General features: G+C 37.4%; 1 protein-coding gene across 1 annotated transcript; it reads right to left on the bottom strand.

Annotated features, from left to right (window-relative positions):
* Positions 1 to 2883: 2883 nt before the first annotated feature.
* LOC136149878 (selection and upkeep of intraepithelial T-cells protein 8-like) lies at positions 2884 to 12385 on the bottom strand. The gene is made up of 5 exons (XM_065910551.1): positions 12307 to 12385; positions 9294 to 9641; positions 8678 to 8959; positions 6076 to 6237; positions 2884 to 2900 (listed from the first exon to the last, which is right to left on the bottom strand). The coding sequence occupies exons 1-5, from the start codon at positions 12383 to 12385 to the stop codon at positions 2884 to 2886; spliced, it is 888 nt and encodes a 295-aa protein (XP_065766623.1).
* Positions 12386 to 13661: the final 1276 nt, after the last annotated feature.

The raw sequence follows: 13661 nt of genomic DNA, 5'->3' as shown, positions 1-13661 counted from the left end.
TTTGTGCCTCATACAGCATCATCAGGGGGAATTCCCTGGTGGTCTAGTGGTTAGGACTTGGTGCTTTCTCTGCTGTGGGCCCAGGTTCAATCCCTTTTCTGGGAACTAAGATACCACAAGCTGTGTAGTATGACCACACACACACCAAAAAAAAAGAAAGAAAGAAAGGAAAAAGGGAAAAGAACACTTTTCGGAAGCAAAAGGATTAACCTACAGAATGTGGAAAGCAGAAGCAAGTCATGTATCTGGTAAAGCCTGTGTATCCAGAATATATAAAGAAATAGAACTCAACAGTTAAAAGACAAGTAACACAATTTAAAAATTGGCAAATGATTTAGATATTTATCCAAAGAAAATATGCAAATAGCCGATAAGTACAAGAAAATCTCTTCAACATCTTTGCTTATTAGAGAATTTTTTTTTTTTTTTTTTTTTTTTTTTAGCTTTTAAACAACAGAAATTTACTTCTCACAGTTCTGGAGTCTGGTTTCAGAGAGGGCTATGACTGAATTGACATTACCCAATGATGATATGGCAGTTTCTGTGATCTCATGAATTCCCTATGTTAGAGTTCCAAACTCTTCTACACAAGAGAAAATCTGGGTGGACTTAGGCAAAAGGGGTGAGTTGATGGCTATGTCAATCTCTTTCACCTTTGCCTCTCAAAGTCCACTTTCCCCCTGTCTTTTTGTTTGTTTGTTTGTTTTGAATCCACCATGGATGTACATGTGTTCCCCATCCTGAACCCCCTCCCACCTCCCTCCCCATCCCATCCCTCTGGGTCATCCCAGTGCACCAACCCCGAGCATCCTGTCTCATGCATCAAACCTGGACTGGCAATTCGTTTCACATATGATAATTTACATGTTTCAATGCCATTCTCCCATGTCATCCCGCCCTCGCCCTCTCCCACAGAGTCCAAAAGACTGTTCAACACATCTGTGTCTCTCTTGCTGTCTCGCATGCAGGGTTATCTTTACCATCTTTCTAAATTCCATATATATGCATTAGTATACTGTATTGATGTTTTTCTTTCTGGCTTACTTCGTTCTGTATAATAGGCTCCAGTTTCATCCATCTCATTAGAACTGATTCAAATGATTTCTTTTTAATGGCTGAGTAATATTCCATGGTGTATATGTACCACAGCTTCCTTATCCATTCATCTGCTGATGGGCATCTAGGTTGCTTCCATGTCCTGGCTATTATAAACAGTGCTGCGATGAACATTGGGGTGCACATGTCTCTTTCAGATCTGGTTTCCTCAGTGTGTATGTCCAGGAGTGGGATTGCTGGGTCATATGGCAGTTCTATTTCCAGTTTTTTAAGGAATCTCCACACTGTTCTCCACAGTGGCTGTACTAGTTTGCATTCCCACCAACAGTGTAAGAGGGTTCCCTTTTCTCCACACCCTCTCCAGCATTTATTGCTTGTAGACTTGGGTAGCAGCCATTCTGACTGGCATGTAATGGTACTTCATTGTGGTTTTGATTTGCATTTCTCTGATAATGAGTGATGTTGACCATCTTTTCATGTGTTTGTTAGCTATCTGTGTGTCTTCTTTGGAGAAATGTCTGTTTAGTTCTTTGGCCCACTTTTTGATTGGGTCTTTTATTTTTCTGGAATTGAGCTGCAGGAGTTGCTTGTATATTTTTTGAGATTAATTCTTTCTCTGTTGCTTCATTTGTTATTATTTTCTCCCATTCTGAAGGTTGTCTTTTCACTTTGCTTATAGTTTCCTTTGTCCTGCAAAAGCTTTTAAGTTTCATTAGGTCCCATTTGTTTATTTTTGCTTTTATTTCCAATATTCTGGGAGGTGGGTCATAGAGGATCCTGCTGTGGTTTGTGTCGGAGAGTGTTTTGCCTATGTTTTCCTCTAGGAGTTTTATAGTTTCTGGTCTTACATTTAAATCCATTTTGAGTAGAGAATTGAAAATAAAAAATCCTATAGAGCAATGCTTGAGCTCAACAAATGAATGTACATACTCTATGGCTAATAGTGAAAGATATACAATAATAAGTGTTGGTGAGAATATGTAGAAGTGGAACCCTCACACAGTGGAGGTGAGAATTTCAAATAGTAAAGCCATTTAAAAAAATATTTTGGCAGTTATTTAAAAATGTGAAACAAAAAATTAATGTGATCCAGCAATTGCATTCCTAGGTGTATATCTAAGAGAAATGAAGACATATATCTGCTCAAAATATTATACTCAAATACTCATAATGGAATTATTAATAATAATCAACATTGGAAACAAACCAAGAAGCATTATTAACTGATGAGTGAATGAACAAAGTGTTATTCAGCAATAGAAAGGAATGAAGAATTAATACATATTAAAATATGAATAGACCTTTAAAACATTATGCTAAGTGAAAGGAGTCAGTCAAAGATGAGTGAATATCATTTGATTCCACTTGCATGAAATGCTCAGGAAGAGCAAATTAAAACTGAGATGAGAAACCACTGAATACACTAAGCTAAAATTAGAGAGATTGAGGGAAACCCAAAGGGGAAAACATGAGGAATAAATGTTCTCCGATCCATTGTAGGTGATGTGTAAAATAGCACACACAGTTTAGTGGTTTCTTATAAAGTTAAAAAAATTCACTTAATACATGATTCAGTGCTTCCCTGGTTGCTCAGTAGTAGAGAATCTGCCTGCCAAAGCAGCAGACATGGGTTCGATCCCTGGGTGGGGAAGAGATGGCAACCCACTCCAGTGTTTTTGCCTGGAAGATCCCTCTGAGAGAAGAGCCTGGTGGGCTAGAGTCCATGGGGTCACAAAAGAGTCAGACATGACTGAGCGACTAAACAACAAAAACATATGATCTAGTTTAATTCCTAAGTATTTATTTAAAAGAAATTGCTGACCACAGCTAGGTGATCATTATACCTGAGGGGGGAAAAAAACCCTCTACAATCAGAAATAATGTAAATTTCCTTGGGCAGCTCTTGTAAAGACTCGATTGATCTATACCCTGGTCTGTTGGCTCCTCATGTCTACGTCTACAGAATCCTTAGGAGTAAGTGATTTGACTTAGTTCAAATTAAGAAGTCCAGAGGAATTTTGTCTTAGGCGGACTATTTTTCTCAACCGTCATATTCAAGTGCTTGGTTTGTTTATACAAACATTACTTTTCCTCTTGGTAATAGAAAGTAGGGTCTTTCCATCCATTGATTTGATAACTTCTGAGGCAAGGTTTGCAATTTTCAGTGGACAGATTAGAAATATAGGACTGTGCATGTTGTGGTTCAAGGCTGCCTAGGAAGGAAGCCTTGAGGAAGGTAGGAAAGGGAACCGAGAAAGTTCTCCTAGTGACCACCCTAATTCTCTAAAATTCTCTTCTGTGGTTTCACAAGAATGCCTCAAGTAGAATAAAGGGTTTCTTTGCCTTGACTAGATGGCAATTATCTTGTACATATATATTCCTTAGAAATCTCTAAATTATGAATTGCCAAGTGCTAAAAATATATATATTAACTAATATAATATATAATAAAATCATTTTATTAGATTATCGATTTCACCTCTAAATGATGATCATATTTCATAATAGTTCAAGGAAAGAAAGTAAAAGTCGCTCAGTCATGTCTGACTCTTTGCGACTCCATGGACTATACAGTCCATGGAATTCTCCAGGTTGGAATACTGGAGTGGGTAGCCTCTCCCTTATCCAGCGGATCTTCCCAACCCAGAAATCGAACCAAAGTCTCCAGCATTGCAGGTGGATTCTTTACCAACTGAGCTACCAGAGAAGCCCAAGGAAAGAATTCAGTATTTCATAAGCTTCCTGAAACTGCATGCAGATTTAAGAGGTATATGTGAGCACTGCAATTGGATTAATACTAGCATTATATTTTCAAAGTAGACTCTAAGCCTCAAATAGATAAGAAACATTGACCTAGAGTCTTGAAGGTAAACCAACAGTGGCATAGTAAATTTGTGACTGGATCCAGACATATTTTCTGAAGCCAGAATGCTTCTTATTCCTTATAGCAGAAGGAGTTATGTCCTTAAGTATAGTTGAAAACACTGGTGGTGGTCAAAGCAGCTTCAGTCTTTGACACCCACAATAATCAGTGTCAGAATTTGGCCCTCTGAGATGTCACCTAAACTGTTGATCTTCCTGGTTATGAGGAAAAAGTCATACAGCTCTTGCTAAACACCAAGAAAACAGATATCCAGGGAAGGAGATCTGTTAAGCTCTTAGTAGTAGTCACCGCGATTAAGCCCATTTACCTCGTCTCCGGAACTTCAGATATATAATGAGCAGTCCAAAAAAGACTAAACAAGTCAGTAATTGAATGACGCTTGGGCGCAACCAACCATGGCAGTCATATGGGAACACTAGAACAGAGAGAGTTCGTATTAATGGAAGAGGAATGCAGGAATGTGGGTTACCGTTGACCTAAGAACCATTATCAGAAAAAGCATAGTCATTGCTTCATGTCCACTCAACCTAGGTAGGGCTAGGATGTGAGTTTGCTTTGTGGGTGGTGGCTGACCCTAGTAAAACCAGACTTATGGACCCAGCAGAACTAAGAGGAGTTTTTCCCCCTAATTCTCACCACCTAGTCTAGCACTGAATTAATCTGGGGGAACCGGACAGATGTCCTGGGGTCTTCATTAGATTTCTGGGCGTTCTGAGGGTTGTGAGATTAGACAGATGGATCAGTGGTGACACCGAGGTGACTGAACAAAGAAAACACACTTTAAACCCCTCAGCTTTAATTTCCCTGTCAAGGGGCTTATTTCTACAAGTTTAACAGAGATAATTAAAATGTGTTACCATATACTACTAAAATAATTATGCATTTGTTCTTTGATCTCTATCAATTTCCAGAAGAAAATAACCAGAAATAATGAGATACTCCTCAAAGAAGCTCAACTGAAGTAAAATTATGACCTCAAGTCTTTAAAAGTCTTCTCTGGGGAAGACAGAAAAGAGTCACTGATTGTGATATAATTGGTAGAAATCATGGAACAATAGATTTTATTTCCAAAATGAAGAAAATTCCCATGATAACTATGGAATAGGCATGTTTCCTGAGATAATAACCTCCTCAATCATTAAGGTGTGCAAGAAGAAACCTGAAACCAGTTACTGCAAATAAGCATGATGCCTAGAGCATGAGGATTGGAACCACAGACATCTGCTTCCAGTCTTGGCTCTATCACTTATGAGCTGTGATTTGTGACATTTTCATCTATAAGATGGTGACAATAAAAGCACTGCCTTTAGGATTAATTTAGGTGACTTTGGTAAAATGATTGTTATTGATACAATGCCTAGCATAAGGTAGGCACCCAATAAATGTGGTACAGGGTTTTATGGATTAGGTAGGGAAATGGGTCCGATAGATTATATCTTCTCCTTTGACTCATCTCTTTTAAAATTATCTAGAGTCAATAGCTAGATTCACATCCCCCATCTAGCAGCTTACTCGTCTATATAGACTCTATTTTGCCTGGACATAAGCTGGGAAAAGAAATGTTTTTAAAATTGTTCTATGTCTTTTTACCTAATGGGTCACTATCATTCAGTGATATGTTCACTCAGAAGGATGATACATTCATTCAGTTTAACCACAAAACTGGATGGAAGAGTTTGGTTGTAAAGGACTTGTTGATTTAGAGACCTATCTCTTTTTCTTGTTGACATTATTTAAGCTCTAAAAAGGAGGTTATATCTTGAAAGTTAATAAGAACTTATATAAGCAAAAAGACTATCCTCAAATTAAGTGTATTCTAGAGCAAGACTCACAGGATTCATCCATCACAAAGTGATTTTGAGTGAGGCAGACGCTGGATTCACTTCATGTTGATTGAATATTTACCTAAGAGAGAAAGCCCTTACCTTGATGGCATAGAACTAACTGTGGGTCTGAACAACTCAGGAGACATCTATACTGACCTCCTTCCTAAAACAGCATTGTCCTGGGAAGTTCTTAGTTAGGAGATGTGAAGTTCAACACTTCTAAAGTGAGAAACAAGCTCTAAATCTTCCTATGATTGGCATAATTGACAAATGTTGTACAGCTTTGCCTGAACACCCCATGTGACTTACACATCACATTAAGAGAGATTCCTTTAATGACTCCACACTCGTTGCAGCAGTTATCTCCTTTTGTGAAACATTGACAAGAGAGGACAGTAGTCAAAAACAATATCACGAACAGAAACGATACAGAGAATATCATCCAAATGTGGTCTGGGTGAAACAGATCGCCTGAAAGAAAGGGCAGAGCCATTTGAAGATCAATAAACCCACAACACAGAGCACCAGTGGATTAGGAATTTTACTGCTAATAAAGCAAGATTCTCTTTTAGGTCCTGTTTTCTTTACTTTTTGTATGTGGGTGGGAGCTAAAGTTCAGTGGAGCTGTTTCAGTGGCAAATACAGAGCCTGGAATTGAGTTTGTTGGGGGATAGAATTTAACTTGAGGCTATAGTTGATAGAAGGAAGTCTCTCTCTCTCCCCATTCCTCACTCTTGCTCTCATTTTTTATTAACAATTCCAGTGCAAATGCTTCCTAGTTATAAAGGAAACAATCAAGCAGAATCCTGTATACCCTGCTTGTGGCTGAGAAGCTCAGTGGCTATAAGACAGCCTCAAAACTGTCTCTAGTGAGTTCTTAGGGTGTAAAGATAATGGAGACAAATAGACATCTCTTTACTTTTATGCTCTGCCTTTCTTGATAAGGTCTCTTTAATACTAGGCATATGGTATATCCCTTAAAAATGTTTATTGTTTCACTTTTAACCTTTGACTTCTAACCTATATGTAATTTATTTCTGTATATAATTATATGTATGAGTCTTTTTCTCCCAGAAATATTGACAATTATTCTAACATCTTATAGGAACTTTTTAATTTTTTTCAAAGCACTAAACTTTATACTTCATAATTTGTTATACTGTTTTTATGATTTGAATCTCTTTCTGCCCTTCTTAGTTTTTAGCATTGATAAAATGGCCTACTCCTGTGACAGTACATAATATTCTATGTTTGGAAATACCACAAACTGTTTAACATTTATTCACAATTACTTTATTATAGTCAGTTTTTAATCTGATAAAGGAAATTCTTCCTCATTTTAAAAATTATTTTTGCCATTTACAGATATTCATTTTTCCATACTAACTTCAAACTTACCTTATCCATATTTTTAAAGACTTCCAAGGAATTTCTTTCTGTAATGTCTTAAATAATTATATTAATTTTGGATTATTTTTGTCTTCAAAGAGGTGAATATTCCTGTTAAAAATTGACTATTCCTCCACAGATATTTATCTCTTTTTGAGATCTTTCAGGCAGAATATGTGCTTTATTTCATAGAAGTTCTGTATTTACCTTGTGATGAAATTTTGTGGCTAATGTTACGCACATGTTACTGTTTCAAGATTTTCGCTGGGATTGACCTTCTTATTATTAGTCCTTGTTTTGGTTCCCAATTAAGAAAATTCATCATCCATAAATATGTGCCTTTTGGTTGCATATTTAGCACATATTTGATATTTTTTAATATTAGCAACAACATTTTGGGGGCCAGTTTTTCAGGGAAAATAAAGCTTAACTTGCAGTGTTTTTGTAGATTTCATATTTATTTTATGTTAAATTTTTAATCTGTGTGAATATTTGTGAATTAGATAAAAGTTAAAGCTATATTTATTACATGGGATGTGAAAAGTTGTAACAATGTTGTTCACACAGCCTATAAAAGCCATTTTTTTCAAAATTATTAACTATTACATGATTCAACTTTAAATATTAATTTAATTGCTTATGATACAGTTTTTTCTCAACTATTATGTTTATGTTATAGCCTATTCCAATTTGAATCCTATCTGAAACTAATGATTGAATATATATGCAAGCGTGCATTCATGCTCAGTCGTGTCTGGCTCTGCTACCCCAGGAACTGTAGCCTACCAGGCTCCTCTGTCCATGGGATTTCCCAGGCAAGAATACTTGAGTGAGTTGCCAATTCCTACTCCAGGGAATCTTCCTGACCCAGGGATCAAATACACATCCGCTGTCTTCTGCATAGGCAGGTGGATTCTTTACCACTATGCCACCTGGGAAGCCCAAATATATCTATATAATGCTTACTAATTTGAATAGGAAACAACTATCTTTAGTGAAACAATGAGAAACATTTGAAAGATTTAAAACAGGTTCTGAAGAAAATTCTTCTTTACCATTGATAAAAGAGATCAAAACAAATGCTTCTAAATATTCATTTTTGCCTGCTGTGTTGATGTGTTTTCCTCCTACCTCTCTCCCTATTCCTACTCAGATAATCTGCAGCTTTCTCTTAGTCATCTAAAGGACACCTAAAAGGTGAATGCTCCAAAGTTCAGTTCTAGGAACTCGTTTTTTTATTTTTTCTATCCTTATTCACTTTGTATCTTGTCCAGTTCCATTGTTTTAAATATTCTTCTTAAAGACATTCACATATGTCTCAAGCCTGGTCTCCTCCATAGAACTTTAAACGCACTATCTAACTCCCAGTTGATATTTCCCTTACAAGTCTTATCTCTAAGATAGGCTCATTTCAGAAACTTCCCCATCTCAGGAGATGAAAACATTTTTTCATGACTCAAATTGTCCTATTAATTTTTCTTTATGTTGACATATTGACAACGAAACTCTGACAAACACTCACCAGCCAGGATGATATTTGTTCGTTTCTCTTCACCTGTTAGAGGATTGCGAATGTAGCAAGTCATGTTGCCCCATGACTGCTTTCTAAGGACAAGAGTCATCTTCACGTGAAATAATCTGGCTCCATCCTGTGAATAGGATTTTGATGAATGTGGAAGTCTTTCTCCTCTGCTGTCTCGGCACTCCATCTGGGGCTTTGGGAACCACCCTCCTGAGTTACAGTCCACCATGAGCCCCTTAGTGCCAGGAGCCTGAACATGGATTTGTGTTTCCAAGCCTAATGCTGGGGAAAATGGGACAGAAAGATCAAGACAGTTGTTGCTTTGAGATTGGATTGGAAATCTGAAAGGAGTCTCATTAACCTTGTGATCTTCAACAGAAGAAGAGGCAATACTCAAATTCACATCCAAATTACAAACTGGGCAAATTCTGATCACTCTGCATTGTCTGTCCACTTTATAGTACATTCTTGCATTGGATAAACAGATTTTTATTATAGTATTTGAAACATGTTTGAAAATGTGAAAAAATAGAAAGAAATGTTGATATATTTTCATATATTTCAGCTTACAGGGTCACAAGGGCATTGGTATGCAACATTCCACCATGAAACTTACCTGCTATGCTCAGATTCATGCTGGCCACATCATTAATGCCACTACCTTTAAATGAACACTGATATGATCCAGCATCAGAAGCACTGACATTACGAAGTCTGAGAGTCACTTTGCCCTCTCTAATGGCCTCTTTCACAAACTCTGTGCGATTCACATATTCTGGGGCAGCTTCTCCATTCACTTCATGGCCATCTCTGTATAGGTGAATGAGCTTGGAATCGTCCCGTCTGAACCAGCGCACCTCCATATGCTCTGCGTTTCGTGGTGGTGACAACTGGCAGCTGAGCTCAGCGTGTCCTCCTACTATAGCCACCAAGTGTCTCGTGGGAATGGTGACTGTCCAGTTTTCTGTGGAAGAAGATAGAAAACCAGGGTACATGTGAGGCCAACAACTTCTTTTTTGCTACACATTGTAGGATAGACTAGTTCTTATCACCCAACCTGGCCATTCTACAGGTCCAGCTATGACTATATCCCTTTCTAAACATTTCACTACAAAAAAAATCAGCTAGACACAGAAGTAGGTAATGAAGGAAATGAGCAGCAAAAAGCTATAAAATATACAAGAATAAAAATACCAGAAGAAATTCATTACTTTAAATGTAAATGGACTAAACTCTCCAATCAGCAGACAGAATTGGCAGAAGGGATAAAAACACATGATACAACTATATATTGTCTGTAAAAGACTCACTTTAGATCCAAAGACTTGAATAAGTTGAAAGTAAAAGGATGGAAAAAGTTATTAAATGCAAATAGTAACCAAAACAGAACAAGTCTTGCTATACTAATATCATGCAAAATAGGCTTTCTCCCCAGCCTTATTGAAGAATAATTGACAAAAATCAGTCCTAAATATTCATTAGAAGGACTGATGCCAAAGCTGAAGTTCCAATACATTGGCCACCTGATGTGAAAAGTCAATTCATTAGAAAAACTCTGATGCTGGTAAAGATTGGAGGCAGGAGGAGAAGGGGACAACAGAGGATGAGATGGTTGGATGGCATCACCAACTTGACGAACATGAGTTTGAGCAATCTCCAGGAACTGGTGATGGACAGGGAGCCCTGGGATGCTGCAGTCCATGGAGGTGCAAAGAGTTGAACACGACTGAGTGACTGAACTGAATAACAAAAAATTGTGTATTTAAAGTGTATAGTTCTCAGTCATTATTGTTTCAAATATTTTTTCTATTTTTTTCTCTTTTTCTTTTTGTACTAGCATTCCATTTTATTTTTTTTAGTTGTCCCACAGTTTTTAGATTTTTCTCTTCCTTTTTTTTTTTTACTCTTTCCCTGGTTTTCAATTTTGAAAGTTTCTGCTGATTATCCTCAAGCTCAAAGATTCTTTTCTCAGCCTTGTCCAGGCTACTAATGAGCCCATGAAAGGAATTCTTCATTTCTGTTACAGTGTTTTTAATCCCTATGACTTCTTTCTGATACTTTCTTAGAATTTACATCTCTTTGCTTGCATTGCTTATCTATTCCTGCATGTCATCTACTTCTCTATTAGAATCTTTAGCATATTAGCCACAGTTATTTTAGATTTCTAATCTGACATTCCAATAATCCTGCCATATCAATATCTTATTTTGAACTTTGCTCTAGCCCTTCCACCTGATGTTTTGCCTTTTAGTATGCTTTGTAATTTTTTGTTGGAAGCCACACATGATGCACTGGGAACAAAACAAAACTTTGATTAAAGGCATTTAGTGAGTTAGTGGTAAGTTAGCAGGAGGGGAGATATCCTTGTTCTGTGATTAGACTTCAGTCTTTTAGTGAGCCTATGTCCCTGACTATGAGCTTCCTGAGTGCTTCTCAGGTGTAGCCCTCCTTGCTGCGTGTGTGCTCAATCCCTTCAGTCTTCTCTGACTCTTTACAACCCCTTGGACCGCAGCCTGCTAGGCTCCTCTGTCCATAGTATTCTCCCAGCAAGAATACTGGAGTGGGTTGCCATGGCCCCCTCCGGGGGGGATGGATCAAACTCATTTCTCCTGTGTCTCCTGCATTGCAGGCAGATTTTTCACTCATGAGCCACCAGGGAAACCATATCCCTCCTTAATGGGACACAAAGGATACATCGGACAGGAGTTGGATGTTTTCCTGCCCCCAGGTAAGTTAGACTCTGAGAAAATATCAATAGGTTAGGTTCTGGTAAAATATTGTCTCTTGAGGGCAAGCCTTACTAACAAGAGCATATTTCAAAGTAGTTGCTCTTCCCCTCCTCCTGCTAGAAACACAATGGCATTTCCCCCAAAATTCCCTGTGAGAGCCTAGTAAAAACCATGGAGGTAAAATTCACAAAAGTGAGCTTTCTCATGATTGGGCCCTCTTGGAGTTTTTAACTTTCAGACTTGCCCACACTGAGCCTATAGCAATTCAGTTATTGCAGTTTAGATTTTCCTACCCTTGTACTGGTTTCCACAAAGACTTATGGCCTGGGAAGTTGTGAGTCTCCCTCTCTACTTAGGGCTTCCCTGATAGCTCAGTTGGTAAAAAAAAATCTACCTGCAATACAGGAGTTCCTGTTTTGATTCCTGGGTCGGGAAGATCCCCTGGAGAAGGGATAGGCTACCCGCTCCAGTATTCTTGGGCTTCCCTTGTGGCTCAACTGGTAAAGAATCTGCCTGCAATGTGGGAGACCTGGGTTTGATCCTTGGGTTGGGAAGATCCCCTGGAGAAGGGAACTGGTACCCACTCCAGTATTCCAGCCTGGAGAATTCCATAGACTGTATAGTCCATGGGGTTGCAATGAGTTGGACATGACGAGTGACTTTCACTTCAGTATCCACTTATGTATCTCTCTAATTTGGGAAGGAGCAATTTGTCCTATTACCTCAATTCTCTGTTGAATCTAGGAAGAGTTGTTGGCTTTCAGTTTTTTCAGTTTTTTACTTGATAGTAGGCCACAGTAATGACTTCCAAGCTCTTTACATGCTAGAATGGACACTGTATACTTGCTCCAGGTTCTTTCCACAGCTGTGACTTAGTAGGAAGAGAGTGCATGCTCTTACCTGAAGCTGATGTCATCACTTGTAGAAGAAGAAAGCTCACACAGGACCCAGAAAAAGAAGAGAATTTAAGCTTCATCATGCCTGGAAAAAGAGACAAGTAAAAAGTCACAGACTATGAGATATGAGGCAGGAAATGTCAGGATACTCAAAATTAAATCAAGATCATCAATAGGTACAACTTGGGACTCCTTTCAGAGTATAACCCATCTCAGTATTCAGTCAAATGTCTGAATTTTACCATCTCTCCCCACTTGGTTCTTATCAGGAGAGGCCTTCTTAATCGCTTTTTCCCATAAATTCACACTCTGCTTTTTCTCTCTTTCACTTTATGACCTAACTGACTAGATGAGCATTTCCTATGGTGCGTGTAACAAATGGAGTAGAAAAAAAAAAAAATATCCTAAGTGAATAAATCAGGGGAGGGAATAAAAAATGGCAAGCACAAAAGCATGAATGCTTAAATATGCATGATAAAATAAGGAGAGTCTTTTCTGGATTTATGTCCTTGAACAGTTAAAATGAGATCAAATTATGGTAGAACTAAGATAGCTTGTCAACAATTTTATATATTATTTATAAAAAAGAAAGAGTGCTGAAATATTAACTAGGTATCTTGTATTTTATCTGGCAACTCTCCTGTAACTCATAGTAAGAAACATGTGAGTTGGATTATGAAGTCAGTAAGTAAAAAAAAACCAAACAAACATGAGATAATAACAAGAAAAAAAGGGTTCAAATATTTATATATCTTTAAGGGAAATGTAAGACTGTATTCACATCATAGCTGTGTGCTAAAAAAATGAGTCAAGAGTTGAAGGAAGAAGTTCCTCTGGTCATGGGAAACAAAATCTGTCTACTCTTGAAACTAAACATAATTTAGCTACTGTTGGAAAAAAAATTAAAAAGTCCTATTTGGACTTTATAAAGCCCATGTGAAAATATTTTAAGTAATTGTGCTTTAAATTTTATTATTGTACATATCTGATAGATATGACAAATGATTATCAGCAATGCTAGTCTTCAAACAATTCACATCAATGGATAACATTAGGCAATGGGTTGGCATAGCACCCAGAAAAGCAGATTACAATTTCCAAAGGAATGTAATCTCTAAATGACTCATAGTTATTTTGGTATTTCCCACCACTACCTCTCATTCCTATTTAGAATCATTAAACTTTGAATTTATGAAAGATAAATAATCATTTTTTAAAACAAGCTACAAAAGAAATAAAGGCACATGTTCAGACTTATAACAAATGTTCATGGTATTTTTATTTGTAATACTCAATAGATGAAAATAGCTCAAAATTTTACTTATAGATAAATGGATAAGCAAGTTGTGATATGTCCAT

Source organism: Muntiacus reevesi, chromosome 1, assembly GCF_963930625.1.
Source record: "Muntiacus reevesi chromosome 1, mMunRee1.1, whole genome shotgun sequence".
NCBI lineage: Eukaryota > Metazoa > Chordata > Mammalia > Artiodactyla > Cervidae > Muntiacus > Muntiacus reevesi.
Note: the sequence above shows the minus strand (reverse complement) of the source record. Positions and strands in the feature narration are given on the sequence as shown.